Genomic DNA, 26696 nt, shown 5'->3' on the forward strand with positions numbered 1-26696 from the left:
TCTGCCCCGCCCCAGTCCCTTCGCCCCGCCCCTTCGCCCTCCTCTGCCCCGCCCCAGTCCCTTCGCCCCGCCCCTTCACCCTCCTCTGCCCCGCCCCAGTCCCTCCGCTCCGCCCCTTCGCCCTCCTCTGTCCCGCCCCAGTCCCTTCGCCCCGCCCCTTCACCCTCCTCTGCCCCGCCCCAGTCCCTTCTCCCCGCCCCTTCACCCTCCTCTGCCCCGCCCCAGTCCCTTCTCCCCGCCCCTTCACCCTCCTCTGCCCCGCCCCTTCATCCCTCCCCTGCCCCGCCCCCTGTTCTGACCAATCCGGTCGCGGCATTCGATATCATGACGTTTCGGCACGCGCTGACGCTACCGGTTGCTGGGGAGGAAGTTGCGACGATTGGTGCTCTGTTTTGGTTCTGCACCTTGTTATTTCGCCGTCGGGTCAGTCAGTTCGTCAGCGCCCCCGGGATTAAGACAGTTTCCCCACTTTCAGTAGCAGCGGCTTTCGGACCATGAACCACTTCGAGGGGTGTGCGCCAAAGAGTGAGGATGGAGAGCGGAAGGAGAGAAGCGCACAGACGGACTGCAACGCCAGAGGTGAGGGCAGCCAGTGGCTGCTGTGGCCCACTGTCACTGCCAGTTGGTGAGATGCCGGGCAGGAGGACTGGTGCTGGGGTCGGGGGCCTGGAGGCCAGAGATCTTGGGCCAGGGGACTGGGGTCAGGGCAACAGGACCTTGTATGTTTTCTGTTGTGGTGCCAGTCAGTGTTTGCGGTTTTAACTAGTTGACATCACTAAAGTCCACCAGGAGCTTTATTAACTATGTTGACAACCCCAGAAACCATTGAGGTGCAGCACCTTGAGAGTGAGGGGTTGTGAATAGGGAATGACTGAAAAGGTTCTCTTCTGTTGTGAGGCTACTTTTCCCACATCCAGTCCTGGATGCGCTGAAATTTCCCCTAACTAAATATTGGGAAAACCAAAGCCGGCGGTTTTGGCCCCTCACAACCTCAAACTCTGTTCCTCTCGCCACTGATCCCCATCCTCCTACCTGCCCGCTGCCTTTAGGCTGAAGAAAATGATTTGCGATTTTGGTTTCCTGTTTGATTCTGAATTACTCAAATATAGCGGAACATCCACAGGGCGCTTCACAGACGTGTAATCAGACAAAAATTGACAGTGACCAAAGGAGGAGATGTTGGGACAAGTTGGTCTGAGAGAGCTTTTAAGGAGGCGAGATGGAGAGATTTAGGGAGAAAATTCCTGATTTGTCATCCCTTTTGAATATGGGCCCCATGCAGGCCCTAGAATGCCAATATATTGAAAGCAGGCCTACATGCTGTACATGTTACCAGTGACTTCCTCACAATAAATGTAAGTAACTCTCAAATCTTGTCCTAAGTTGATTTTAGCACCCTCGGATGGTGTATTGTTTTTGAAACCTTTAAACTTCTCTTCTGTATCAGTCATTAAGTCTGTTTGGGAAGGACGTGTTGTTTGTATCTTCCTTTGTGAATAGTTGGAGGATGTAATCATTCAGAATGTCTTGTGCTGGTCCTTTTGTTTAGATCTCTTGAGCCTGTTTGCATCTTTTATCTCTGACCTATTTTGTATCTGCAGGTCTCTTTGTCCCTTCTTGATCACCCTTATAACATGTTTCTGCACAATCCTGTATTCATTCCAGAGAACTTTTCCCTGCAGGATCTGTAGTTCATTTAAAGTCATGCCTGGTTAGCCTGAACTTTCTTGTTTTAGTTATGCAATCATCCTGTGTGGTTAACATTCTTGATGAGCCATTCCAAATGTTGAGTGAAGACTAATGCTGCTTTAATGAGAGGGCAGGAGGAAGAAGGGTAGGTGTGGGGTTTCAAGGTTTATTTGAAATATATCAAACTGAAATCTTTGAAAAATTAATTAATTTTCTAAATTCCAGGGACTAGAAGATATAATTCTGGTAAATCTATGCTGCACTTGCTCCAAGGCCAATATATCCTTCCTAAGGTGTAATGCCCAGAATTGAACACAGTACACCATGTGTGGTCTAACCAGGACTTTGTATAGTTGTAGCATGACTTCTAACCCTTATATTCTGGTCCTCTACATATAAAGGCCAGCATTCCATTAGCCATTTTGATTTTTTTTTGTACCCGTCCATGACATCTTAATTATCTATGTACATGGATCCCTAAGTCATTTTGGACCTCCATTGTTTCTAGTTTTTCATCATTTAGAAAGTACTCAGATCTATCCTTTTTAGGTACAAAGTGAATGACCACTCACTTGCCTATATTGAAATCAGTTTACCACAGTTTTGCCCATTCACTTAATCAATTAATATCTCCTTTTTAATATTATGCTTCCACCTACACTGCTTGCAATGCCGCCTATCTTTGTGTCATCAGCAAACTTGGATATGTCGCTCTCTATCCCGTCATCTAAGTCATTAATAAATACAGTGAATAGTTGAGGCCCCAACACATGCCCCCATGGGACACAAAAGGAAAATATTGTGGATGCTGGCAATCTGAAATAAAAACAGAAAATGCTGGAAACACTCATCAGGTCTGGCAGCATCTGTGGAGAGAGAAACAGAGTTACTGTTTTAGGTATATGACCTTTCATCGGACACATCCTGCCAATTAGGGTACCTACTGATTATCCCTGCTCTGTGCCCTGCTGCCCAGTGAATCTCCTAACCAGATCAATAATTTGCCTTCAATTCCATGAGCATCAACTTCAGTTAACAGCCTCTTATGCAGAACTTTATTTCTGGATGTCCATATAAATAACTAGACATTTCCCTGAACTCTACCTTAGTCACGTCCTCAAAAAAATTCAATGTTGCATTTGCTGACAACACAACTACTAGGTGACACACTACTGGCATATGTGCTAATGTAGCCTCATGACTTAAACGTCACAGTCTGCAATGTCTCAGGCAGCTGCCAGTAATAAAGATGGCGCTGCTCTATTTGACACACAAATAGCAAATTGAACCCAACCCCCCCCCACCCCCCCACCCCCCACAACAGTAACCTGCACCCTTCCACGATCAGTGCCTCAATTGCCGCTTTCTCTTCCCCACTCCCTCCCGTGATCCCCGCTTCTCTTCACCAGTCCCGTGCCCATCTGCTCGCCGTTCCCTCCCATCAATCCTGACCGCTTGCTGCTTCACGCCTTGCCACTTCCCCCACCCGCCACTTGCCCCCTGCCTCGCCACTCGCTCCCCACCCTGCCACTCCTCTCCCCCCCCCCCCCCCCCCACCCAACCCCCCGGTCACTGCTTGCTGTCCGCCCCGCCCCCGGTGATTGGCCATTCGCCTGCTCAGTGCGTGGTTATGTCATAACGTGCTGATGTCATGATGTGATGTCTGTGTGAGTGTGCATGGATTCGTGTTGGCAAATGTTCAGACGCACTGATGACGTCGGCGATCACTCTGCACTATCAGGAGACACCTAGAAAATTCCATCAAGTTCGCCAGGCATGACCTACCCTTTACAAATCCATGCTGCTGCTTCTCTGATCAGCTGTAAATTTTTAAGGTGCTCAGTCACTCTATCCTATATTATAGAGTCTAGTAATTTCCTGACAACAGATATTAGGCTAAATATCTGTATCTAGATAGGCAAATTTCTTGCAGCTGATTGGCTCACATCAGGCACAGAGGAGTGTTACCAAACACTGTACAGGTCAGTAGACAAGGTGTAGGCACCAAACTTAAAAGGGAAAGTACAATAAACAAGGATGAGGGTGAAAGCACAGTTGAAGAGAAGGGACTTCAGGAGGTGAGCTGAGCTTTCCACCCCGTATCCTCTCCCACAAAGACAGCCTCCTTTCACTTCCATAACATTGCCCCTACATCAGCCGATCTGATGCTGAAACCTTCATCTGTGCCATCGTTACCTCCAGACATGACCACTCCAATGTTCTTCTGACCAGCCTCCCACCTTCTGTGGTCTGTCAACTTCAGCTCATTCAAAAGTCTTGTCCACCCAACACTCCTATCCTCGCTGGCCAACTTTGGTTCCCAGGCCCCTATGTCTTCAAGTTAAAATTCTCATCCTCATGTTCAAATCCCTTCGTGTCCTTGCTCCCTCACCCCCACCATCTCTAACTTCCTTCAGCCCCATAACTCTCCGCTCCTCCAATTATGGCCTCCTGTGCATCCTATCCTTGTTTTGTCCAACCATTGGTAGCTGTTTCTTTAGCAGTGTAGACTTTGTGCTCTGGAATTCTCTTCCAAAACCTCTCTGTCTCTCCACTTCTCTATCCACTTCTGGGATCTTCCTTTAAACCTACCTACTTGACCCCAAGTAGTATCTCCTCCTTTATTTAGCATCCAATTTTGTCTGTTTTGCATATCTGTGATGCGGCTTTGGTCATTTCTCTATGTTAAAGGTGCTCCTATAAATGCAAGGTATTCCATCTGTAGGAAGGCAGGCCTTGGTATTTTAATGCGCCTGATTATTTCAGTATTTACTTACACTTTTTGATAAGTTAATCTGTTAGCACTGTCTTTAGCATTTCATTTGGTAACTGCTTTGTACAAATTGAAAAAGGACAACTTGCACAAGGACTTAATTTAGTAATGTGCAAATTAACAATGGCTTCTTTTATTTCCTAGGACTGAGCCCTAGGCTTTCCAAAGTAAACCTTTTCACTCTCCTTAGTCTATGGATGGAACTTTTTCCAAATAATGAACAGAAGACAATTCAGGTACGGCATTTGCCTAGCTGATCATACTGAAGATAAGCAGCTTAATAATGTCGAAAAGTGCATGGATTATATGTCAGCCATTTTACATTATATCACTTGATGCTGACATATTGGGTACTATTATCTTTGTCTCGTTATTTCAGTCATCAAATAAGACAACTTCTACATTATCAATCATTTTATGTGATGATTCCAGTCAGATTAACAACTGTCTATTTTTATGTATTTGAGCAGTGTGCATTGACTATGTACAGTCATAGGCTGGGTGCTGCAAAATTCTGCAGGTAATTACACTTACGTTGCACATAAATGGAGCATTAATGCAGGTGAATTCCTGGACTTTGTCCCAACAGGGGACTCCTCCACTTCCAGTGCTTTTCCTAAAATTCCTTCCTTGCATAAACTGGTGTAAACATTGTGACTGAATTCTGCTTTTTCTGTTGAGCTAAGACCTTGCTGAAAGGAAATTAAGTGGGCCATGTTCCAAATTCCACTGTATTGGACTTATGCATATATTGCATATGTTATATACAATAAAAGCTGGTGATGTACTGAGTTACTAGACAATAGAACAAAGAATGGTTACTGATGTTCATGATGCAATTTTGTGCACTTTCACAGAAAGTTAGATTACTTTGAGTGCAAATTGCATAAGACTGCCAGAAAATCATGCAAACGACTGTGTGGTTTCTGGGGAGCACTCTGACGCCTTTGCACTCAAACAATTAAATTTACTCCAGTTCTTCCAGAGGAAACCAGCTTAGTTCCTGGGAGAGCTTTAATACCCCACAGTTACATTGCTGGTTACACTTCTTTCCCAATTTCTGTATTCTGGCAGTGCACTAAAAGTAATTGGGTGTACTGGGAGACTTGTAGAGCAGGTATTTGGAGTGCTCAATGCCTCAGATATTTTGGACTGCTTTGGTCTTACAATATGGTCCAGGAAGAGTTTCCAGAATTACAGTAGTGCACTAGTGCTGCACAATGCCACTATGGGCAGAAATCTTACAGTAGAAGTTGCTGAGGAACAATATGGGACCTTGCAAGACCAGGAGAGCTCTGATGCACAGGAACCACAAACAGCACAGTATTCCGTGGTGTATAAAGGGGACTTTTGCGTCAGCCTCTCATTGACCAGTTTCCTCCTTTAAATCCTGCACAGCGATCCTTGTATCAGTCTGATGTTGTGGATAGTACAGTACAATTTGTAACCTTGCTAGTAGCACTTAGTGGGATGTTGGTGCTTAAATTTGTATTGTTATTGGTATACATACTGATAGGCATTTATCTGTTGTCTGCAGGATCTTATCATGTCAATGTATATGTAACCTGTTCTTTTCTTCTTCTTTGGCCTCCTTGTCTCAAGAGACAATGGGCAAACGCCTGGAGGTGGTCAGTGGTTTGTGGAGCAGCGCCTGGAGTGGCTATAAAGGCCAATTCTAGAGTGACAGACTCTTCCACAGGTGCTGCAGATAAAATTGGTTGTCGGGGCTGTTAGACAGTTGGCTCTCCCCTTGCGCTTCTGTCTTTTTTCCTGCCAACTGCTAAGTCTCTTCGACTCGCCACACTTTAGCCCCGCCTTATGGCTCCCCGCCTTTATGGCTGCCCACCAGCTCTGGCGATCGCTGGCAACTGACTCCCATGACTTGTGATCAATGTCACAGGACTTCATGTCACGTTTGCAGACGTCTTTAAAGTGGAGACATGGACGGCCGGTGGGTCTGATACCAGTGACGAGCTTGCTGTACAATGTGTCCTTGGGGATCCTGCCATCTTCCATGCGGCTCACATGGCCAAGCCATCTCAAGCGCCGCTGGCTCAGTAGGGTGTATATGCTGGGGATGTTGGCCACCTCGAGGACTTCTGTGTTGGCGATACAGTCCTGCCACCTGATGCCAAGGATTCTCCGGAGGCAGCGAAGATGGAATGAATTGAGACGTTGCTCTTGGCTGACGTACGTTGTCCAGGCCTCGCTGCCGTAGAGCAAGGTACTGAGGACACAGGCTTGATACACTCGGACTTTTGTGTTCCGTGTCAGTGCGCCATTTTCCCACACTCTCATGGCCAGTCTGGACATAGCAGTGGAAGCCTTTCCCATGCACTTGTTGATTTCTTCATCTAGAGACAGGTTACTGGTGATAGTTGAGCCTAGGTAAGTGAACTCTTGAACCACTTCCGAGCGTGGTCGCCGATATTGATGGATGGAGCATTTCTGACGTCCTGTCCCGTGATGTTCATTTTCTTGAGGCTGATGGTTAGGCCAAATTCGTTGCAGGCAGCCACAAACCTGTCGATGAGACTCTGCAGACACTCTTCAGTGTGAGATGTTAATGCACCATTGTCAGCAAAGAGGAGTTCCATGATGAGGACTTTCCGTACTTTGGTCTTCGCTCTTAGATGGCAAGGTTGAACAACCTGCCATCTAATCTTGTGCGGAGGAAAATTCCTTCTTCTGAAGACTTGAACGCATGTGAGAGCAGCTGGGAGAAGATGATCCCAAACAGTGTAGGTGCGAGAACACAGCCCTGTTTCACACCACTCAGGATAGGAAAGGGGTCTGATGAGGTGCCGCTATGCTGAATTGTGCCTTTCATATTGTCATGGAATGAGGTGATGATACTTAGTAGCTTTGGTGGACATCTGATCTTTTCTAGTAGTCTGAAGAGACCACGTCTGCTGACGAGGTCAAAGGCTTTGGTGAGATCGATGAAAGCAACGTAGAGGGGCATCTGTTGTTCACGGCATTTCTCCTGTAGCTGACAAAGGGAGAACAGCATGTCAATGGTCGATCTCTCTGCTCGAAAGCCACACTGTGCCTCAGGGTAGACACGCCAAGCCTGTCTAACCTGTTCTTTTACTACTTATTTATGTACATTGCTTGCATTTGTGCCTCACTTGGATCACATTCCTAATTAATTTGCTGAATAGTTTAATATGTTTGGAATTTTCTATCAGGGCAATGTAAGGTACACTATATCTGTCTCCAATGTTGACCTTTTTCACTTTTGTTGATATCTGACAGCTATCTGCATGATTCCTGCCACATCAAATGAGTACGCACACCTCATCGAGCCTCTCTATTGTTGCTTCCCTGCTTGTATTAATCTTTGGCCATGAGGGTCTTTTCCAATTTGAAAAATCTTCACTGAAGCAAGGTCTTTTCTGTTGCTTTTGGTCAGCTATGTGGCCTGGTCCAATCTGCACCTTCTCCTTTGTTATCTCTTGCCCAACCCCCACCTCACTTGTTTATAATCTGTGACTTTTCTAATATTTGTCAGTTCCGAAGAAGGGTCACTGACCCGAAACGTTAACTCTGCTTCTCTTTCCACAGATGCTGCCAGACCTGCTGAGTGAATCCAGCATTTCTTGTTTTTGGTTCTTTTCTGTTGCTTCCTTGGCTACTTGCTGAATTACTTCACTGTTGCAATAATACTTGCAGCTGATTTCACAAATGGAGTCATTGGTGGCTTTGTCATGCTTAAGTAGTAACTTAGCAACATTATTGCATGTTTATTCTAATTGTCTCGCAGTTGTATTTGTGTTTTTGGAATGTTGGTCTTTCAGGAAATGCCCAGTTCACATTTGTACATAAACATACCTGCAACCGTGTCACAGTGCCAAAGGGAGGGCACTTAACATATGAAGAGGAAGTTCACCCCTTAGTTGCTTCCATAATGGTTTTTCAAAAGCTGTTTTACTATGTCCACTGGTTACCTAATGGTAGATGACTTGTTCTTTGTTGCTGTTCTTAAACTTTTCATGATATTTGCAACAGCAGTCTGGGATGATATGCCCTCTGATTTTTCCCACCTTCCCTATGGGAAGGTGTCATTTTGCCTAAGTAAGGTTTTTCTTTTAATTTAGCCTGAGTTGTTTTGCTTAACTTTTTCTTATCTTAATGGAATATAGGGAAATCAGACCTAGGTAGTGGTGGGACCATTTGCTTTGGAGAAAATGGAGCTGGTGCTTAAATAAAGATTGTACAATGGAACATTTTAAAAAAAAAAAGCTAGGGAAAGCCAAGAAATCCCAGGGAAAACAGTTAAACACTGCATAGATCAGAATGGAGCAGGAAACTGAATGAAATTTTAGAGCAGAAAACACCCTATGTGTACACAAAGTTTCCACATCACTCACCTAACTGTTGATTTAATATTATCAGAATTGAAAGTAAATGTTTCCAATACTTCGTACATTGACTTAACTTTGGGAGAGGACTAAAAATTGAGCAGGAGATTAAAATGTGAATGCTGTCTCCCTGATTACTCAGAGTCTGTGTTCCCTACAAATGAGGAAATCCCAGGTTTGTTCCCGTCTCTGCTGAGCTGGGCGATCTCAGTTGAGCCAGTAGCTGGGCTCTACAATTCCGCAGTGTCTCTATGGAAGGGTAGGGAAAATCAGGCAAGTATCTGCCTCCTGATGGCTATACAGTAACCTCTTCTGGAAATGTACACATATGGACAGGATTGGGATGAGCTGCAGTGTTTCCCAACTGTTCTACAGACACCCCGCCCACCCCAGGGTAGTCTTATCACCATTTACCTGGGGCTGTCACATGATTAATGGCACTTGGGTCCAGTAGTGAGGCAACCAATGCTGCTATTACCATTCTCTAGGGAGTTGGTGTCCTCAGGTCAGAGGGTAGAAATTTGAGTTGGGGGTGGGGGGGAGAAAGGTGAATGGGTATTTTGGGGCAAGGGTCTGAATTCATTAGTAGCCTGAATCTGGGAGGGGTGGGAAAAGAGCCTAATAACTTCTATGTGTACAGCAACTAAACAGTGACCCACTTTAAAAAAAAAAAGTGTGGGCACCCACAATTTGTGAGCATGCACTCTGTAAATATGTCAAGGTTTTGTTGGCTCATTCAGAGTAAACTGAAAGGCAACATAATCATTTCAAACCTTTTGTTGAAATTGTTTCCCTGTCAGGTATTTTGTTTTCCCCTTTATAATTAGTTCTGAATGTCCATTATTCTCTGTTTACAATCACTCCTGATGAATTACTGAAAGGTCACAACCTGAAACGTTAACTCTGTTTCTGTCTCCACTGATACTGCCTGACCTGTTAAGTATTTCCAGCCTTTCCTGTTTTTGTTTCAGATTTCCAGCACCCACAGTATTTTGCTTTTGTTTGGTTGTAATCTCATCTGAAGGGTCACACCCTCCAATCTAGTGTTGTACTACTGCAGGGTTAGCTGATGCTGAAAGTGAACTGACAACTTTGTAATTTAGAGCCAAGCACGTTAATGACATTTGCTGCTGTTGGTGTCCCTGCAGCTCAGATGATTAAGTGCCAGTCCTTTATTTAATTTATATTGTAGCAGTCCATATGGAGGTTGATGTTATACAAATTGCGGATGCTTTACATATTGTTTCAGTGATAGGTAAACCGCTTCAATCTAGACTCCAACTGCCCTCTCAGGTGGATGTGAAAGGTCCTATGATCTTATTTGAAAAAGAGCAGGGAAGTTTTCCCCATTGTCCTGGCCAGTACTTATCCTTCAACCAACATCTCTAAAACAAATTATCTGATTGCTGTCACATTGCTGTTTGTCAGACCTTTTTGGGTGCGAATTGGCTGCAGTGTTTCCTATCTTGCAACAATGACCAGATTTCAAAAGTACTTAATTGGCTGTTAAATGCTTTGGGGCTTCCTGAGATCATGAAATGTGCTATATAAATGTACCTTCTTTCCTAATACTATGACTGAAAATATATTAGACTGTAATTTGCTGAAAAAAAATGGCACCAGGATGATGCATACTGTTATTGTGAAAATCGGCCAGTAACTTCTGGCGAGGAAGAGATACCCTGTGAATTGTGAATCACCAGAAGTGCTGGCCAAGCTCCGCCACTCTGTCATCTTCACAAAAATGATACATCGCAAGTAACGTTCCCGAGATTTTCATGATGTAGCTCACTTGCACATTAATTGGCCATTAGACTCACTACAGACATTTAAGTCCGATAGATAACTGTGCAAGTACCTTTTTAACAATGTGATAAATATTAATGACTGTTAATCAACCTCTGGCCCAGAAATGTGGAGTCTCATTCCTTCAGGTTGTGAATTGTTGGGAAGATTTTAAAATGTCAAATTATAATTAAAATGTATTTCTTACTTTTCCTTTTCTTTTAATTCAATCTTCCCATGGTGTAATGGTTAGCTCTCCGGAGTTTAAATCTATTGATCTGAGTTCAAATCTTGGGGCCTCAAATGTTCCATCATTTGGATAAGATGTTAAACAGAGGACCCATCTGCCTGCTTGGCTGGATGTAAAAGATTCCATGGCACTATTTTGAAGAAGAGCAGGGGAGTTATTCCTGGTGTCCTGGCCAATATTTATCCCTCAATCAACCTCACCAAAACATTATCTGGTCATTATCACATTGCTGTTTGTGGGAGTTTGCTGTGTGCAACTTGGCTGCCATGTTTCCTACATTACAACAGTGACTACACTTCAAAAGTACTTGATTGACTGTAAAGCACTTTGAGACGTCCAGTGGACGTGCAAGTCTTTTTCCTCCTCTTTCCCTCCATTCCTCTTTCTGTGCCTGATATAACATTGAATGCATCCACTTCAGTTCAGCCTCTTTCTCAGTCTTTCCTCTGTTTATTTCTCATTCCATAAATCTCATTGTTTAAAGAGATGCATTGTTTGTCCCACTGTTCACACAGGCCCCGGATGCCCTTTTGCCCGTGCTGCATCATTACCAGCTCACACTTCCAGCAACTTTATGGGAAAAAATATTTTGAGCTGAAGCAGGAAAAAGTTTAACTAACTGGGCATGCTACGAGACCCCTCTCTCCAGTAGATTCCGCCCATTATTTTTGTGCCCATGCAAAATTGCCACAAATAGCCTCTTGAAGCAGCATCACCACATTTAGTAGAATTCAATGACAGCATTAACCAGCCATTTGATGTCGCCATCTTTTAATAAAAAAATGAAGTAGGTTTAAAACAAAAGGAGTGACTGTAATAGGGAACGAAAAATGCCTTATTAGTTATCTAAACATGACTTGGCAAAAAATGAAATAATACAAGTTGCACATCTTCAGCATGTATTTCCAAGTGATTGGGTGAGATATCCTTTCAAAATCATTGTCTCTTACCCTCACCGACATCAAATTTTCTACAATTGCTACAATTATCACCTACCGCCCTCAGCTGATGAGTCAGTACTCCTCCATGTTGAACAGCACTTGGAGGAAGCACTGAGGGTGGCAAGGGCACAGAATGTACTCTGGGTGGGGGACTTCAATGTCCACCATCAAGAGTGACTTGGTAGCACCACTACTGACCGAGCTGGCCGAGTCCTAAAGGACATATCTGCTAGACTGGGTATGCGGCAGGTGGTGAGGGAACCAACAAGAGGGGAAAACATACTTGACGTCGTCCTCACCAATCTGCCTGCTGCAGATGCATCTGTCCATGACAGTATTGGTAGGAGTGACCACCGCACCGTCATTGTGGAGACGAAGCCCCACCTTCACATTGAGGATACCCTCCTTTGTGTTGTGTGGCACTATCACTGTGCTAAATGGGATAGATTTCAAATAGATCTAGCAATGCAAAACTGGGCATCCATGAGGCGCTGTGGGCCATCAGCAGCAGCAGAATTGTACTCATCCAAATGTGTAACCTCATGGCCCAGCATGTCCCCCACTCTACCATTACCAACAAGCCAGGAGACCAAGCCTGGTTCAATGAAGAGTGCAGGAGAGCATGCCAGAAGCAGAACCACGCATACCTCAAAATGAGGTGTCAACCTGGTGAGGCTACAGCACAGGACTATCTGTGTGCCAAACTGCGTAAGCAGCATGCGCTAGACAGAGCCAAGTGATCCCATAACCAACGGCTCAGATCTAAGCTCTGCAGTCCTGCCACATCCAGCTGTGAATGGTGGTGGATAATTAAACAACTAACTGGAGGAGGTGGCTCCACAAATATCCCCATCCTCAATGATGGGGGAGCCCAGCACATCAGTGCAAAAGACAAGTTTGAAGCATTTGCAACTATCTTCAGCCAGAAGTGCTGAGTTGATGATCCATCTCAGCCTCCTCCTGAAGTCCCCAGCATCACAGATGCCAGTCTTCAGCCAATTCAATTTACTCCGCGTGATATCAAGAAACGACTGAAGGCACTAGATACTGCAAAGGCTACGGGCCCTGACATCATTCGGGCAATAGTACTGAAGACCTGCGCTCCAGAACTTGCCGCGCCCCTAGCCAAGATGTTCCAGTACAGCTATGGCACTGGCATCTACCCTGCAATGTGGAAAATTGCCGAGGTATGTCCTGTACACAAAAAGCAGGACCAGTCCAATCCGGCCAATTACCGCCCCATCAGCCTACTCTCAATCATCAATAAAGTGATGGAAAGTGTCATCAACAGTGCCATCAAGCAGCACTTGCTTAGCAATAACCTTCTCAGTGACGCTCAGTTTGGGTTCCACCAGGGCTACTCACCTCCTGACCTCATTACAGCCTTGGTTCAAACATTGACACAAGAGCTGAACTCCAGAGGTGAGGTGAGAGTGACTGCCCTTGGCATCAAGGCAGCATTTGACCGAGTATGGCACCAAGGAGCCCTAGCAAAACTGAGGTCAGTGGGAATCGGGGAAAACCCTCCACTGGTTGGAGTCATACCTAGCGCAAAGGAAGATGGTTGTGGTTGTTGGAGGTCAATCATCTGAGCTCCAGGACATCACTGCAGGAGTTCCTCAGGGTAGTGTCCTATGCCCAACCATCTTCAGCTGCTTCGTCAATGACCTTCCTTCAATCATAAGGTCAGAAGTGGGGATGTTCGTTGATGATTGCACAATATTCAGCACCATTCGTGACTCCTCAGATACTGAAGCAGTCCGTGTAGAAATGCAGAAAGACTTGAACAATATCTAGGCTTGGGCTGATAAGTGGCAAGTAACATTCGTGCCACACAAGTGCCAAGCAATGACCATCTCCAATAAGAGAGAATCTAACTATCTCCCCTTGACCTTCAATGGCATTACCATCGCTGAATCCCCCATTATCAACATCCTAGGGGCTACCATTGACCAGAAACTGAACTGGAGTAGCCATATAAATACCCTGGCTACAAGAGCAGGTCAGAGGCTAGGAATCCTGCAGCGAGTAACTCATCTCCTGACTCCCCAAAGCCTGTCCACCATCTACAAGACACAGGTCAGGAGTGTGATGGAATACTCTCCACTTGCCTGGATGGGTGCAGCTCCAACAACACTCAAGAAGCTCGACACCATCCAGGACAAAGCAGCCCGCTTGATTGTCATCCCATCTACAAACAATCACTCCCTCCACCACCGACGCACAGTGGCAGCAGTGTGTACCATCTACAAGATGCGCTGCAGCAACACACCAAGGCTCCTTCGACAGCACCTTCTAAACCTGCAACCTCTACCAACTAGAAGGACAAGGGCGGCAAATGCATGGGAACACCACTACCTGCAAGTTTCCCTCCAAGTCACACACTATCCTGACTTGGAACTATATCGCTATTCCTTCCCTGTCGCTGGGTCAACATCCTGGAACTCCCTTCCTAACAGCACTGTGGGTGTACCTACCCCACATGGACTGCAGCAGTTCAAGAAGGCTGCTCACCACCACCTTCTCGAGGGCAATTAGGGATGGGCAATAAATGCTGGCCTGGCCAGTGACGCCCACATCCCATGATTGAATTTAAAAAAAATTACATTATTAATAATAAACAGAAAAAAGGTATTTCAGCATTAAATCCCACGTAAGATTAATGTGGCGGGGGGAACAATGTAATTATTATTAGTTTGTGCTCTGTTTTAAAAAAAAAATTCTCAGGATGTGGGCGTCACTGGCAATGCTGACATTTATTGTCCATCCCTCGTTGCTGTGAGAAGATAGTGAGCTGCCGCTTTGAACTACTGTAATCCATGTGGTGTAGTTGTTAGGGAGGGAATTCCGTTATTTTAACCCAATGACAATGAAGGAACAGTAATATATGTCCAAGTCAGAATGGTGTGTGACTGGGGATGCTTTGAAGTGATGGTGTTCCCATGCACCTGCTGCCCTTGTGGTGGAGGTGTTGGCTTGGACTGTTTTGTCCAGGATGGTGTTGAGCTTCTTGAGTGGTGTTGCAGTTGCATCCATCCAGACAAGTGGAGAGTATTCCATCCCTTTCCTTACTTGTACCTTGTAGGTGGTGGAGAGACTTTGGGGAGTCAGGAGGTGAGCCGCTCGCTACAGGATACGCAGTCGCTTGGCCTGCCCTAGTACCTGTAGAGTTTATTTCATTGATCCATTTTGTCAAGTCCTTGCTGTTGTTTGTTTTAGAACTTTCAATTTGGGTATGTAGGTTTCCTATTCACTGAACGTTTTTTCATTTTTAGCGGCGACGAAATGGCCTGGTTGTTGTGCACAGTTCAAAAATTATCGGCCTACACTGTTCAAGCACGGAGCTGCATGCAGGCCAAATTGCTGTTGTCAAACATGGGTCCAGGTTGAAAGATTGTGATCTCTACTTCTCAAGGAAACCATGCTCAACCTGTTTAAAGATGGTTTTGAATGGTAGGTACAGTCAAAAAGTGTTTGATAAAATGCCAGTAGACAGTAATGGTGAACTGTTGTTCTTATTAGATTGGAAGAAAGTATAGTGTTGTTCCCCCGGGGTTGGTATTGGTACCGCCATTATTTTTAATTATATATTAACGCCCTCAACTTGGGTATGGGGGCATCATTTCAAAGTTTTCAGATGACACAAAACTTGGAAATGTAGTCAAGAGTGAAGAGGATAACAGCAGACTTTAGGAGGACATAGACAACTGATGAAGTGGGAAGACACATAGCAGATGGAATTTACTGCAGATAAGTATAAAATGATGCATTTTGGAAGGAAAAATGAGAGGCTTTCAAAAGGGAATTGGAAATATACTTGAAAAGGAATAATTTACAGGGCTGTGGAGAAAGAACAGGGGTCTGGAATTAATTGGATAGCTCTTTCAAAGGGATAGCTCAAGCGTATTGTGCTGAATGGCTTCCTTCTTTGCTGTATGATTCTATGAAACAAAACTGCACAATTGCCACCAAACAAATGTCCACTTTTTTTTATTTCTGCTTTTTTTGTAAAATATTTAATTTTAGCTGGAGTCAATCGAATATCCTACTGGCCTGGTGACCCAGAGATAAGTCTAGCTGAGGACAAGGTAATGAATAACTGCTGCTCAGATGCAAAGTTAGATGCTAAAGCTGTGGAAAGACTCAAGTCCAATAGTCGTGCTCGTGTCTGCACCTTGCTTCAGCCCCTGGCTTACAACATGCTTCAGTTTATAGAAGAAACTTCAAAAAAGTGCGAATTTTTGCAAAGCATAGTCGCCATGGACCCAGATTTTAAACTTGAGGATTTTTTTGCTGAGTGCAGAAGAAAACGATTACGGGAATTTGAGAAATTGTTCTTGATTTCCAACAGTGAGACGCACAAAGAAATCTTAAAGACTATTGGCTTAGAGAATGTGTGTGACGATGTTCATTTTACTAACTTGAGGCAGAAAATGGAGGACCTTGTCTTTTTATTAGCAACTGTCGACTGTAGCGTTCCAGAGTACGGAACGTTCAGATTTTATTGCGATGATTCGGACAGATCATGCAACGAGCACACAAACAATGAATTCCAAGACTTTGCAAGACACTGCATGGTTCAAGCCAGGTTATTGGCATATCGGACAGGTGAGAGGACTAATCTGGTCCTAGTTTTGTGGTGCACAGACAAGTGTGATCTTTAACATCCATTAACTAATCAAGAACTTGCATTTGTGAAGTACCTTGCATGACAGCAGGACCTTGGAAAGTACTTTGCAACCAATGGTATACTTCTGAAGTGTACTCACTATTGTAATGCAGGAAATGCAGCAGCCAGTTAGCGCACAGCAAAGTTCCACAAACAGCAATGTGGTAATGATCAGATAATCTGTGTTTTAGTGATATTGGTTGAGGGATAAATATTGGTCAAGACTCGGGGAGAACTCCACTGTTTTTCTTTGTAATAGGCCCATGGGATCTTTTACGTCAACCTGAGAGGGTGGCCTTTATAACGTCTCATCCGAAAGATAGCATGTCCAACAGTGCAGCACCCCCTCAGTATAGCATTGATGTGTCAGCCTGGATTGTGTGCTCTAGCCTCTGCAGTGGGGCTTGAATCCACAACGTTCAGTGACCGTAAAGTGCTTTAGGATGTCCTGAGGTCATGAAAGATGCTATATAAATGCAAGTCATCTTGTTTTCTTTTTAATTGTGATAATTAAGTGAATGGTAAAATAGCGGTACAACATTTTTAGATTTAAATTTAGAGATACAGCACTGAAACAGGCCCTTCAGCCCACCGAGTCTGTGCCGACCATTAACCACCCATTTATACTAATCCTACACTAACCCCATATTCCTACCACATCCCCACCTGTCCCTATATTCCCCTACCACCTACCTATACTAGGGGCAATTGCTAATGGCCAATTTACCTATCAACCTGCAAGTCTTTGGCATGTGGGAGGAAACCGGAGCACCTGGAGGAAACCCACGCAGACACAGGGAGAACTTGCAAACTCCGCACAGGCAGTACCCAGAATTGAACCTGGGTCGCTGGAGCTGTGAGGCTGCAGTGCTAACCACTGCGCCACTGTGCCTTGTGCTAATACATTTCCTCGTGGGGTGGATATCACCTATCTGATGCTTTTGCTCCCCAAATTTTCTGATCCTTGTAAAACCAGCCATCCTAGGAGCAGTACTGGGTGTATCTCCAAGTTCGTTCTATGCTCTTGGAAAAACTTAGAAAATCCTCAGCCAGCTTGGAAGGATGGGGCTGAAATATGCAGCTGACCAGCTGTCCAGGCCTTCTGCTCCACACTGAGCAAGGTCGTGACCTCTGCTCACCACTGGATGCAATTGTCCTGTTCAGCTTCATTTCCCTTTTACAGGTACCCACAACCACCCCTTCCCCACCCCACCCCCACTTCCAGCATTTCTCATCCACAGCACCACTCCCTACTGGCTATATCTATCCTTCAGGTGAGCTTTTTTTAATGCCTCAATTCACCTACCCCACTGATCTGAATTTGTTTTCATCAGCAGTCACTTCTCCCACCTCTCTGTTTCCCTCTCTTTCCCCCACCCCTCTCCCTTTCTCCCTCTTTCTCTCTTCTCACACCACCCCTCCACACCTACCTCCTTCTCTCTTCTTCCACTTCTGCCCCTCTTATTTCCCAGTCTACTTCCACCCTCCCAATTTCTCTTCCACCCTTCTCTTGCCCTTTGTTTTTCTATCCATATCTCTCTGTTCACACCCATTTCCCCTCTTCCCCTTGTGGTCATAAATGTTGATTTTTCCCTTATGCAGACCATGTTGATTCTTTTCACACCTGCTGCATAAATGTTAATATTACATTCATACTGTATTTTAAAAATTACATAATTTTAAAAAATAATACCTATGTGTAAAAATGACTTGTGTATGGAAGAAATGTTTCTAAATGTGCAGTTTCCTTAGTACTGGTTGGTCCCTCTCTCTCGGTTACCTGGTGCCAGAGTTCCGCTCAGTTCCTCAAGCTTGGATTCTGCAACTGAAGCACAAAACTATAAATTCTGTGTTGGGATGCTATGAAAGTTTGTTTTCATTGGTATCCTGTGGAACTGCAATTCTCAGAGTGCACCGCAAGGGCCTGCATCATATGACAGCCAGGTGGAAAATATTGGGAGTAACAGTGTTCACCCTCTCTTGTGAAACTACATTATCTAGAGTGCACTGCGATAACCCACATTTCATGTCAACCAGACAAAAAAGACCCAACAGCTGTGTCAGAAAGTTCTAGCTCTTAAATTCTATGTGTGAGAGGGATGCATTGTGGGAGTTGTAATTTTCACCCTTCTGTAGAATTCAGAACCCAGAGTGCACCAAATACATTTCTTGACAATCAGACAGAAAATTTACATATAATCATGAGGCACAAGGGGAAAGAAAATCAAAAAGACGCACTTATTTTTGGCTATTATCCATTTTGAGTTGTAAAGTGACATTTCTGAGGTAAAAGTGCTGTTTAGGAGGAGGGTTTTTTGGTCACTGACAGGGACTGATCTTTGCATTAGATGGAAATGTTTGAGGTGCTTTGAGTTTGAAGATTACAGCCAAAGTCAGGTCCAGAGCATGATGAATGATGACCTGTTGGAGGCTCTAGATATTGGAGACTCGATGGTGGGCAAACATTTGCTAGGCACTGCTATCCTAACCGCAGCCTCCACAGGAACTAAAACTCCATTGCTCCAAAGCTTAATGGGGAAATATTTTTAAAGAACCGAGAGAATAATTCTGGGGAAGGAAGCATCAGTTACAAGTGCTTAAACTTTAACCAAATGCAGAAATGTATATATGTTAATTTTTGGCAAGGGCAAAGCATAGCTATTTGATAAGTGATTTTTAAGGTGAAGGTTAATACGATTAAATATTGTAACTGTGAGGTGTGTATCTTTCAGTATCAATAACATGCAAGGTTTTTCTAACTTGTGTACGTCACCTGTTGTATTGCTTCAGCAATTTTGCGCCACTGCAGCGATGGACAAATTGCTATCACATCCATAAGAAATAGGAGGAGGAGTAGGCCATTCAACCCTTTGAGCCTGCTCCGCCATTCAATAAGATCATGGCTGATCTGATTGTGGCCTCAATTCCACTTTCCAGCTGGCCCCCATAACTCTTGACTCCCTTGTAGATCAAAAATCTGTCAAACTCAGTTTTGAAGATAGTCAATAACCCAGCCTCCGCTGCTCTCTGGGTTAGAGAATTCCAAAGATTTGCCACCCTCTGAGAGAAGAAATTCCTCCTCATTTCTGTTTTAAATGGGAGACCCCTTATTCTGAAACTGTCCCCTAGTTCTAGATTCCCCCAGCAGTGGAAACCACCTCTCAGCATCTACCCCGTCAAGCCTTCTCTCATATGTTTCTATAAGATTACTTCACATTCCTCTTAACTCCAATGAATATAGGCCCAACCTTCTCAAACTGTCCTCAAAAGACAACCCCTTCATCCCAGGAATCAACCGCGTGAAACTGCCTCCAATGCAAGTATATCCCTCCTTAAATAAAGAGACCAGAACTGTTCGCAGTACTCAAGGTGTGGCTTCAGCAAAGCCCTGCACAGTTGTAGCAAGATTTCCCTACTTTTGTATTCCATCCCACTTCCATTTACCTTTCTAATTACCTGCTGTACCTACATGCTAACTTTTTGTGATTCATGTACGAGGGCACCCAGATCCCTCCGTACCACAGCATTCTGTAGTGTCTCTCCATTTAAATAATATTTTTGCTTTTCGAATCTTCCTGCCAAAATGGATAACCTCACATTTTCCCATATTGTACTCTATCTTCCAAATTTTTGCCCACTCGCTTAACCTATCTATATCCTGTTGCAGACTCTCTGCGTGCTCCTCGCAACTTGCTTTTTCACCTATCATTGTATTATCAGCAAATTTGGCTACAATACACTCTGTCCCTTCATCCAAGTCATTTAGTAATGTAGATTGCACAATGTCTATATAGTGTTGATCCCTGTGGCATCCCACTAGTTATAGTTTGCCAACTGAAAATGACCCATTTATCCCGACACACTATATTTCCTGTTAGCATGGATAGAGGATTGGCTAACTAATATATTACCCCCAACATCATTAGCTCTTACCTTGTGCAGTAACCTTTTATGTGGCACCTTATCGAATGCCTTTTGGAGATCCAAATACTCTACATCTAATAGTTCCCCTTTATCCACACTGCTCGTTACATCCTCAAAGAATTCATCAAACATCACTTCCCTTTCATAAAAGCGTGTTGATTCTGCTTGATTGTATTATGATTTTCTAAATGTCCTGCTACTACTTCTTTAATGATATATTCCAGCATTTTCCCAATGAAAGATATTGGGCTAACTGGCCTATAGTTTTCCACTTTCTCTCCCTCCTTTCTTGAATAGGGGTGTTACATTTGCTGCTTTCCAATCCGCTGGGACCTTTTCCAGAATCTAGGGAATTTTGGAAGATTTCAACCAATGCATCCACTATCTCTACAGCCACTTTAGTTAAGACCCTAGGATGCAGGCCTTCAGGTCCAGGGTACTTTTCAGCCTTTAGCCCCATTAGTTTTCCTAGTACTTTTTCTCTAGTGATTTTTAAGTTCCTCCCTTTTGCCCCTTGATTTTCTACTATTATTGGAATGCTTTTAGTGTGTTCGACTGCAAAGACAGGTACAAAATATTTGTTCAAAGTTTCTGCCATTTCCTTGTCTCCCATTATTAATTTCCCAGTCTCCTCCTCTAAGGGACCAATGTTTACTTTAGCTACTCCCTTTTTGTAGAACCTCTTACTGTCTGTCTTTATATTTATTACTACTTTACTGTCATTCTACTTTCCCCCTTTTTAAAAAATCATCCTTTGTTGGTTTCTAAAGTTTTCCCAATCTTCTGGCCTGCCACTAATCTTCACAGCATTGTATACCTTTTCTTTCAATTTGATACCATCCTTAACTTCCTTAGTTAACCATGGTGCATCCTCCTCATAGTCTTTCTTTCTCAATGGAATATATCTTTGTTTTGAGTTATGAAATATCTGCTACTGCGTTGCTACCATCTTGCATTTTAACCTATTTCCCAGTCCATTTTAGTCAACTCTGTCATCATACCTTTGTAATTGCCTTTATTTAAGTTTAAGACACTAGTTTCAGCCCCAAGTTTCTTACCCTCAAATGAAATTCTATCATGTTGTGATTACTGCTACATAGAGGATCCCTTACTATGAGATCATTAAATAATCCTGTCTCATTACACATTACCAAGTGTAAAATGGCTTGTTCCCTGGTTGGTTCTAGAACTTATTGTTCTAATAAATTGTCCCAAAAGCACTCTATGAACTCGTCCTCAAGGCTACCTTTGCCAATTTGATTTTTCCAATCCGTATAAAAATTAAAATCGCCCACAATGTTGTACATTTCTCACAAACCCCCATTATTTCTTGATTTATACTCTGTCCTACTGTCCAGTATAGCTACTGTTGGGCCTATAAAGTCAGAGTCGCACAGCATAGAAACAGGCCCCTTCGCCCACCGCATCCATGCTTTCCGTAATGCCTATCTATACTAATCCCGCCTGCCTACATTAATTCCATATCCCTCTATGCCTTGCTCATTCATGTACCTGTCCAGATGCCTCTTAAATGTTGCTACTGTTCCTGCCTCCACCACCTCCTCTGGCAGCTCATTCCAGATACCCACTAGTCTTTGTGTGAAAAATTTACCCCTTTGATCCCCTTTAAACCTCCTCCCACTCACCTTAAGTCTATGCCCTCTAGTTTTAGTCACCCCCACCATGGGAAACAGACTCTGGCTATCTACCCTATCTATGCCCCTCATAATTTTATATACCTCTATCATGTCCCCTCTCGGCCTCCTTCGCTCCGGGGAAAAGAGATCCAGCCTATCCAATCTCCAAACCAGGCACCATCCTTGTGAATCTTTTCTGCACCCTCTCTAGCTTAATCACATCTTTCCTGTACTGCGGCAACCAGAACTGCACACAGTACTCCAAATGCGGCCTAACCAACGTTATGTACAACTGTAACATGACGCCCCAACTCTTGTACTCAATGCCTCAGCCGATGAGGGCAAGCATGCCATACGCCTTCTTCACCACCCTGTCTGCCTGTGTTGCCAGTTTCAGGGAACTATGTACTTGCACCCCAAGATGTCTCTGCTCAACAACACTCCCCAGGGCCTTGCCATTCACTATATGTCCTGCCCTGGTTTAACTTCCCAAAATGCATCAATTTGCACTTGTCGGCGTTAAATTCCAATTGCCAATCCCTTGCCCACTTTCCCAGTTTATCTATATCCTGTTGTAACTTTAGACAACCTTCTTCACTGTCCACTATGCCATCAATTTTGGTGTCATCTGCAAACTTACTAATCATGCCCCCTACATTCACATCCAAGTCATTAATATATATGACAAACAACAGAGGGCCCAGCACCGATCCCTGCCGCACACCACTGGTCACGGGACTCCAATCTGAAAAACTAGTCCCACCAGTGACTTCTTTGCTATTTCTCATCTCCACTCAAATTAATTCTTAATCTTGATCTTCCAAGCCAAGATCATTTCTCACTACAGATCTGGTCCTTTATTACCATAGCTACCTCACCTCCTTTTTCCTTTCTTCCTATCCTTCTGAAATGTCAAATACTCTTGAATATTTAGTTCCCAGTCTTGGCCACCTTGCAACCAAATCTCTGTAATGGCTATCACATCATACCCATTTATTTCTATTTGTGCCATCAATTCACCCATCTTGTTATGAATGCTGTGTGCAATTAGATAAAGAGCCTTTAATTCTGTCTTTTTACCATTTTTCCCTACTCTGTCCCTATTTGCTGGTGCACTCTTATGTTTGTACACTACGTCTCTTCCTGCCACACTCTGGTTATCATTATCCATATTGCTACCCTGCAGTATTACTCGTCCTTTCACTTTAACTTCCTAAATTTTCCCTCACCTGAACCCTCTCCCCCACTGTTTAGTTTAAAGCTCTCTCTACAGCTCTAGTTATTTGATTCACCAGACCACTGGTCCCAGCTCCGTTCCAGTGAAGCCCATCCCAAAGGAACAGCTCCCTATTTCCCCAGTCCTGGTGGCAGTGCTCTCATGAATTGAAACCCATTACTTCCCACACCAATCTTTGAGCCACGCATTTAACTCCGATCTTATTTACTCTCTGCCGATTTGCTCGTGGCTGAGTTAGTAGTCCAGCAATTATTACCTTTGTGGTTCTGCTTTTTAATTTAGCCCCTAGCCACTCATACTCCCTTAGCAGAGCCTCTCTCTTAGACCTACTTATGTCGTTGGTTCCTACATGGACCAGGACAGCTCGGTCCTTCCCCTCCCACTCCAAGTTCCTCTCCAGCCCCAAGCAGGCAAAACAGCCTTCAGGACTCGTGCTCTCAGCTGCAGAGAACACCCCCTAACTATACTGTCCCTTACTATGACTACATTTCTTTTCACTCCCCGCACTTGACTGGCCCCTGCACCACGGCGCTGTGGTCAGTTTGCTCAACATCCCTGCTCTTGTACACATAGGCTGCAAGAACCTTGAACCTGTCGGGCAAGTACAAGGGCTGAGTCTCCTCCACTGCTACCTTCTGGGTCTCCATACCTGGCTCGCTTATAGTCACACCCTTCTGTCTCTGACCATGGATCAAATCTGAAGTACTTAACCTAAGGGATGTGATTGCCTCCTGGAACACAATGTCCAGATAAATTTCTCCCTCCCTGATGCACCGCAGTGTCCGAAGCTCAGATTCTAGCTTCTGAACTCTGAGCCGAAGTTCCTTGAGCTGCCGACACTTACTGCAGATGTGGTTGCTGTGGATCACGCTGGTCTTCACCAGCTCCTGCATGCTACAGCTGCAAAATATACCCTGCCCTGCCATCTCTATTGTATTTTATTTAACTAATTAGGGTTTCAGGTTTTGAAATGGTGAAACTACAACACAGGACTACTTGCATGCCAGACAGCAGAAGATGCAGGTGATGGACAGGGCTAAGCGATCCCACAACCAACGGATCAAATCTAAACTCTGCAGTCCTGCTACGTCCAGTCGTGAGTGGTGGTGGACAATTAAACAACTGGCAGGAGGAGGGGGCTCCACAAATACCCCCATCCTCAATAAAAGCAAAGTACTGCAGATGCTGGAAATCTGAAACACAAACAAGAAATGCTAGAAATACTCAGCAGGTCTGGCAGCACGTGTGGAGAGAGAAGTAGAGTTAACGTTTCAGGTCAGGTGACCCTTCATCAGAACTGGCAGATATTAGAAATGTAAAAGGTTTTAAGCAAGTAAAGCGGGGGTAGGAAAGAGATAACAAAAGAGAAGCTGTTGATAGGACAGGGTCACAGAGAATAACTGACCAGAAGGTCATGGAGCAAAGGCAAAGAGTATGTTAATAGTGTGCTGAAAGACAAATGGACCAAAAACAGAGCAGCCTGACCCCAAGCACAAACATGTAAAAAAACAGTGGGTAGGCACAGTAGAAAACAAACTAAAATAAAATAAACACATAAAGAAAAATAAAATAAAAATAAAAGTCAGGGACAGTCATGCTCTGAAATTATTGAACTCAATATTCAGTCTGGCAGGCTGTAGTGTGCCTAATCTGTAAATGAGGTGCTGTTCCTCGAGCTTGCGTTGATGTTCACTGGAACACTGCAGCAATCCCAGGACAGAGATGAGAGCAGGGGGGCGGGTGTTGAAATGGCCAGCAACCGGAAGCTTGGGGTCATGCTTTTGGACTGAACAGAGGTGTTCCGCAAAGCGGTCACCCAATCTGCATTTGGTCTCGCCAATGTAGAGGAGACCACATTGTGAGCAGCGAATACAGTATACTAAATTAAAAGAAGTACAAGTAAATCACTGCTTGACCTGAAAGGAGTGTTTGGGGTCTTGGATAGTGAGGAGAGAGGAGGTAAATAAGCAGGTATTACACCTCCTGCGATTGCAGGGGAAGGTGCCGTGGGAAGGGGACGAGGTGGTGGGGGTAATGGAGGAGTGAACCAGGGTGTCGCGGAGGGAAAGATCCCTTGGGAATGCTGACACGGGAAGTAAAAGGTGTTCCTATGGGTACCTGCATGGGTCCTAGTTATGCCTGTCTTTTTGTGGGATATGTCGAACATTCCTTGTTTCAGGCCCCCTCCCCAACAATCTTTCCAGTGCATTGATGACTGTATCGGTGCCGTTTCCTGCTCCTGCCCAGAACTGGAAAACGTTATCAACTTTGCTTCTAATGTCCACCCTTCTCTCACCTTTACATGGTCCATCTCCGACACTTCCCTTCCCTTCCTCAACCTCTCTGTCTCCATCTTTGGGGATAAACTGTCTACTAATATTCATTATAAGCCCACTGACTCCCACAGCTACCTCAACTACACTTCTTCATACCCTGCCTCCTGTAAGGACTCCATTCCATTCTCCCAGTTTCTCCGTCTCCGACGCATCTGCTCTGATGATGCTACCTTCCATGACAGCGCTTCTGATATGTCTTCCTTTTTCCTCAATTGAGGATTCCCCCCCTACTGTGGTTGATGGGGCCCTCAACTGTGTCCGGCCCATTTCCCGCACCCCTACCCTCACCCCTTCCCCTCCCTCCCAGAACCACGACAGGGTTCCCCTTGTTCTCACTTTCCACCCACCAGCCTCCACATCCAAAGGATCATCCTCCGCCACGTCCAGCGTGATGCCACTGCCAAACGCATCTTTCCCTCCCTTCCCTGTCAGCATTCTGAAGGGATTGTTCCCTCCGCGACACCCTGGTCCACTCCTCCATTATCCCCGTCACCTCGTCTCCTTCCCACAGCACCTTCCCCTGCAATTGCAGGAGGTGTAATACCTGCCCATTTACCTCCTCTCTCCTCACTATCCAAAGCCCCAAACACTCCTTTTCAGGTCAAGCAGCGATTTACTTGTACTTCTTTCAATGTTGTATACTGTATTCACTGCTCACAATGTGGTCTCCTCTACATTGGGGAGACCAAACACAGACTGGGTGACCGCATTGCAGAACACCTCATCTCAGTCCGAAAGCATGACCCCAAACTTCTGGTTGCTGGCCATTTCAACAGCACCACCCCCCATCGCCCCACCCCGCTCTCACGCTCACATCGCATAGTTCCAGTGAACATCGACGCAAGCTCGAGGAACAGCACCTCATTTACCGATTAGGCGCACTACAGCCTGCCGGACTGAACATTGAGTTCGATAATTTCAGAGCATGACAGGCCCCGCTTTTCATTTTTATTTTTTATGTGTTTATTTTATTTTAGTTTGTTTCTACTGTGCCTACCCATTTTTCATGTTTGTGCTTGGGGTCAGGCTGCTCTGTTTTTGGTCCATTAACACCCTCTCTGTACTAATGCTTTGTCTTTCAGCACACCATT

The 26696-nt window shown here is 44.6% G+C and overlaps 1 protein-coding gene across 2 annotated transcripts in view; it reads left to right on the top strand.

Moving 5' to 3' along the window:
- The first annotated feature begins 365 nt into the window (after positions 1–365).
- The window catches only part of cdadc1 (cytidine and dCMP deaminase domain containing 1), a 59660-nt gene continuing 33329 nt past the window's right edge, over positions 366–26696 (top strand). Inside the window, exons 1-5 of one of the 2 annotated variants that reach the window (XM_068040300.1) lie at positions 490–579; positions 1124–1355; positions 4607–4698; positions 15078–15255; positions 15829–16410. In XM_068040300.1, the coding sequence (XP_067896401.1) occupies positions 4660–4698; positions 15078–15255; positions 15829–16410 (799 nt within the window). In that variant the 5' untranslated portion in view covers positions 490–579; positions 1124–1355; positions 4607–4659. Of the gene's footprint in view, positions 580–1123; positions 1356–4606; positions 4699–15077; positions 15256–15828; positions 16411–26696 lie in introns of both variants that reach the window. The other variant, XM_068040299.1, reaches the window with a different exon arrangement.

This window comes from Heterodontus francisci, chromosome 10, assembly GCF_036365525.1.
Source record: "Heterodontus francisci isolate sHetFra1 chromosome 10, sHetFra1.hap1, whole genome shotgun sequence".
NCBI classification, from domain to species: domain Eukaryota; kingdom Metazoa; phylum Chordata; class Chondrichthyes; order Heterodontiformes; family Heterodontidae; genus Heterodontus; species Heterodontus francisci.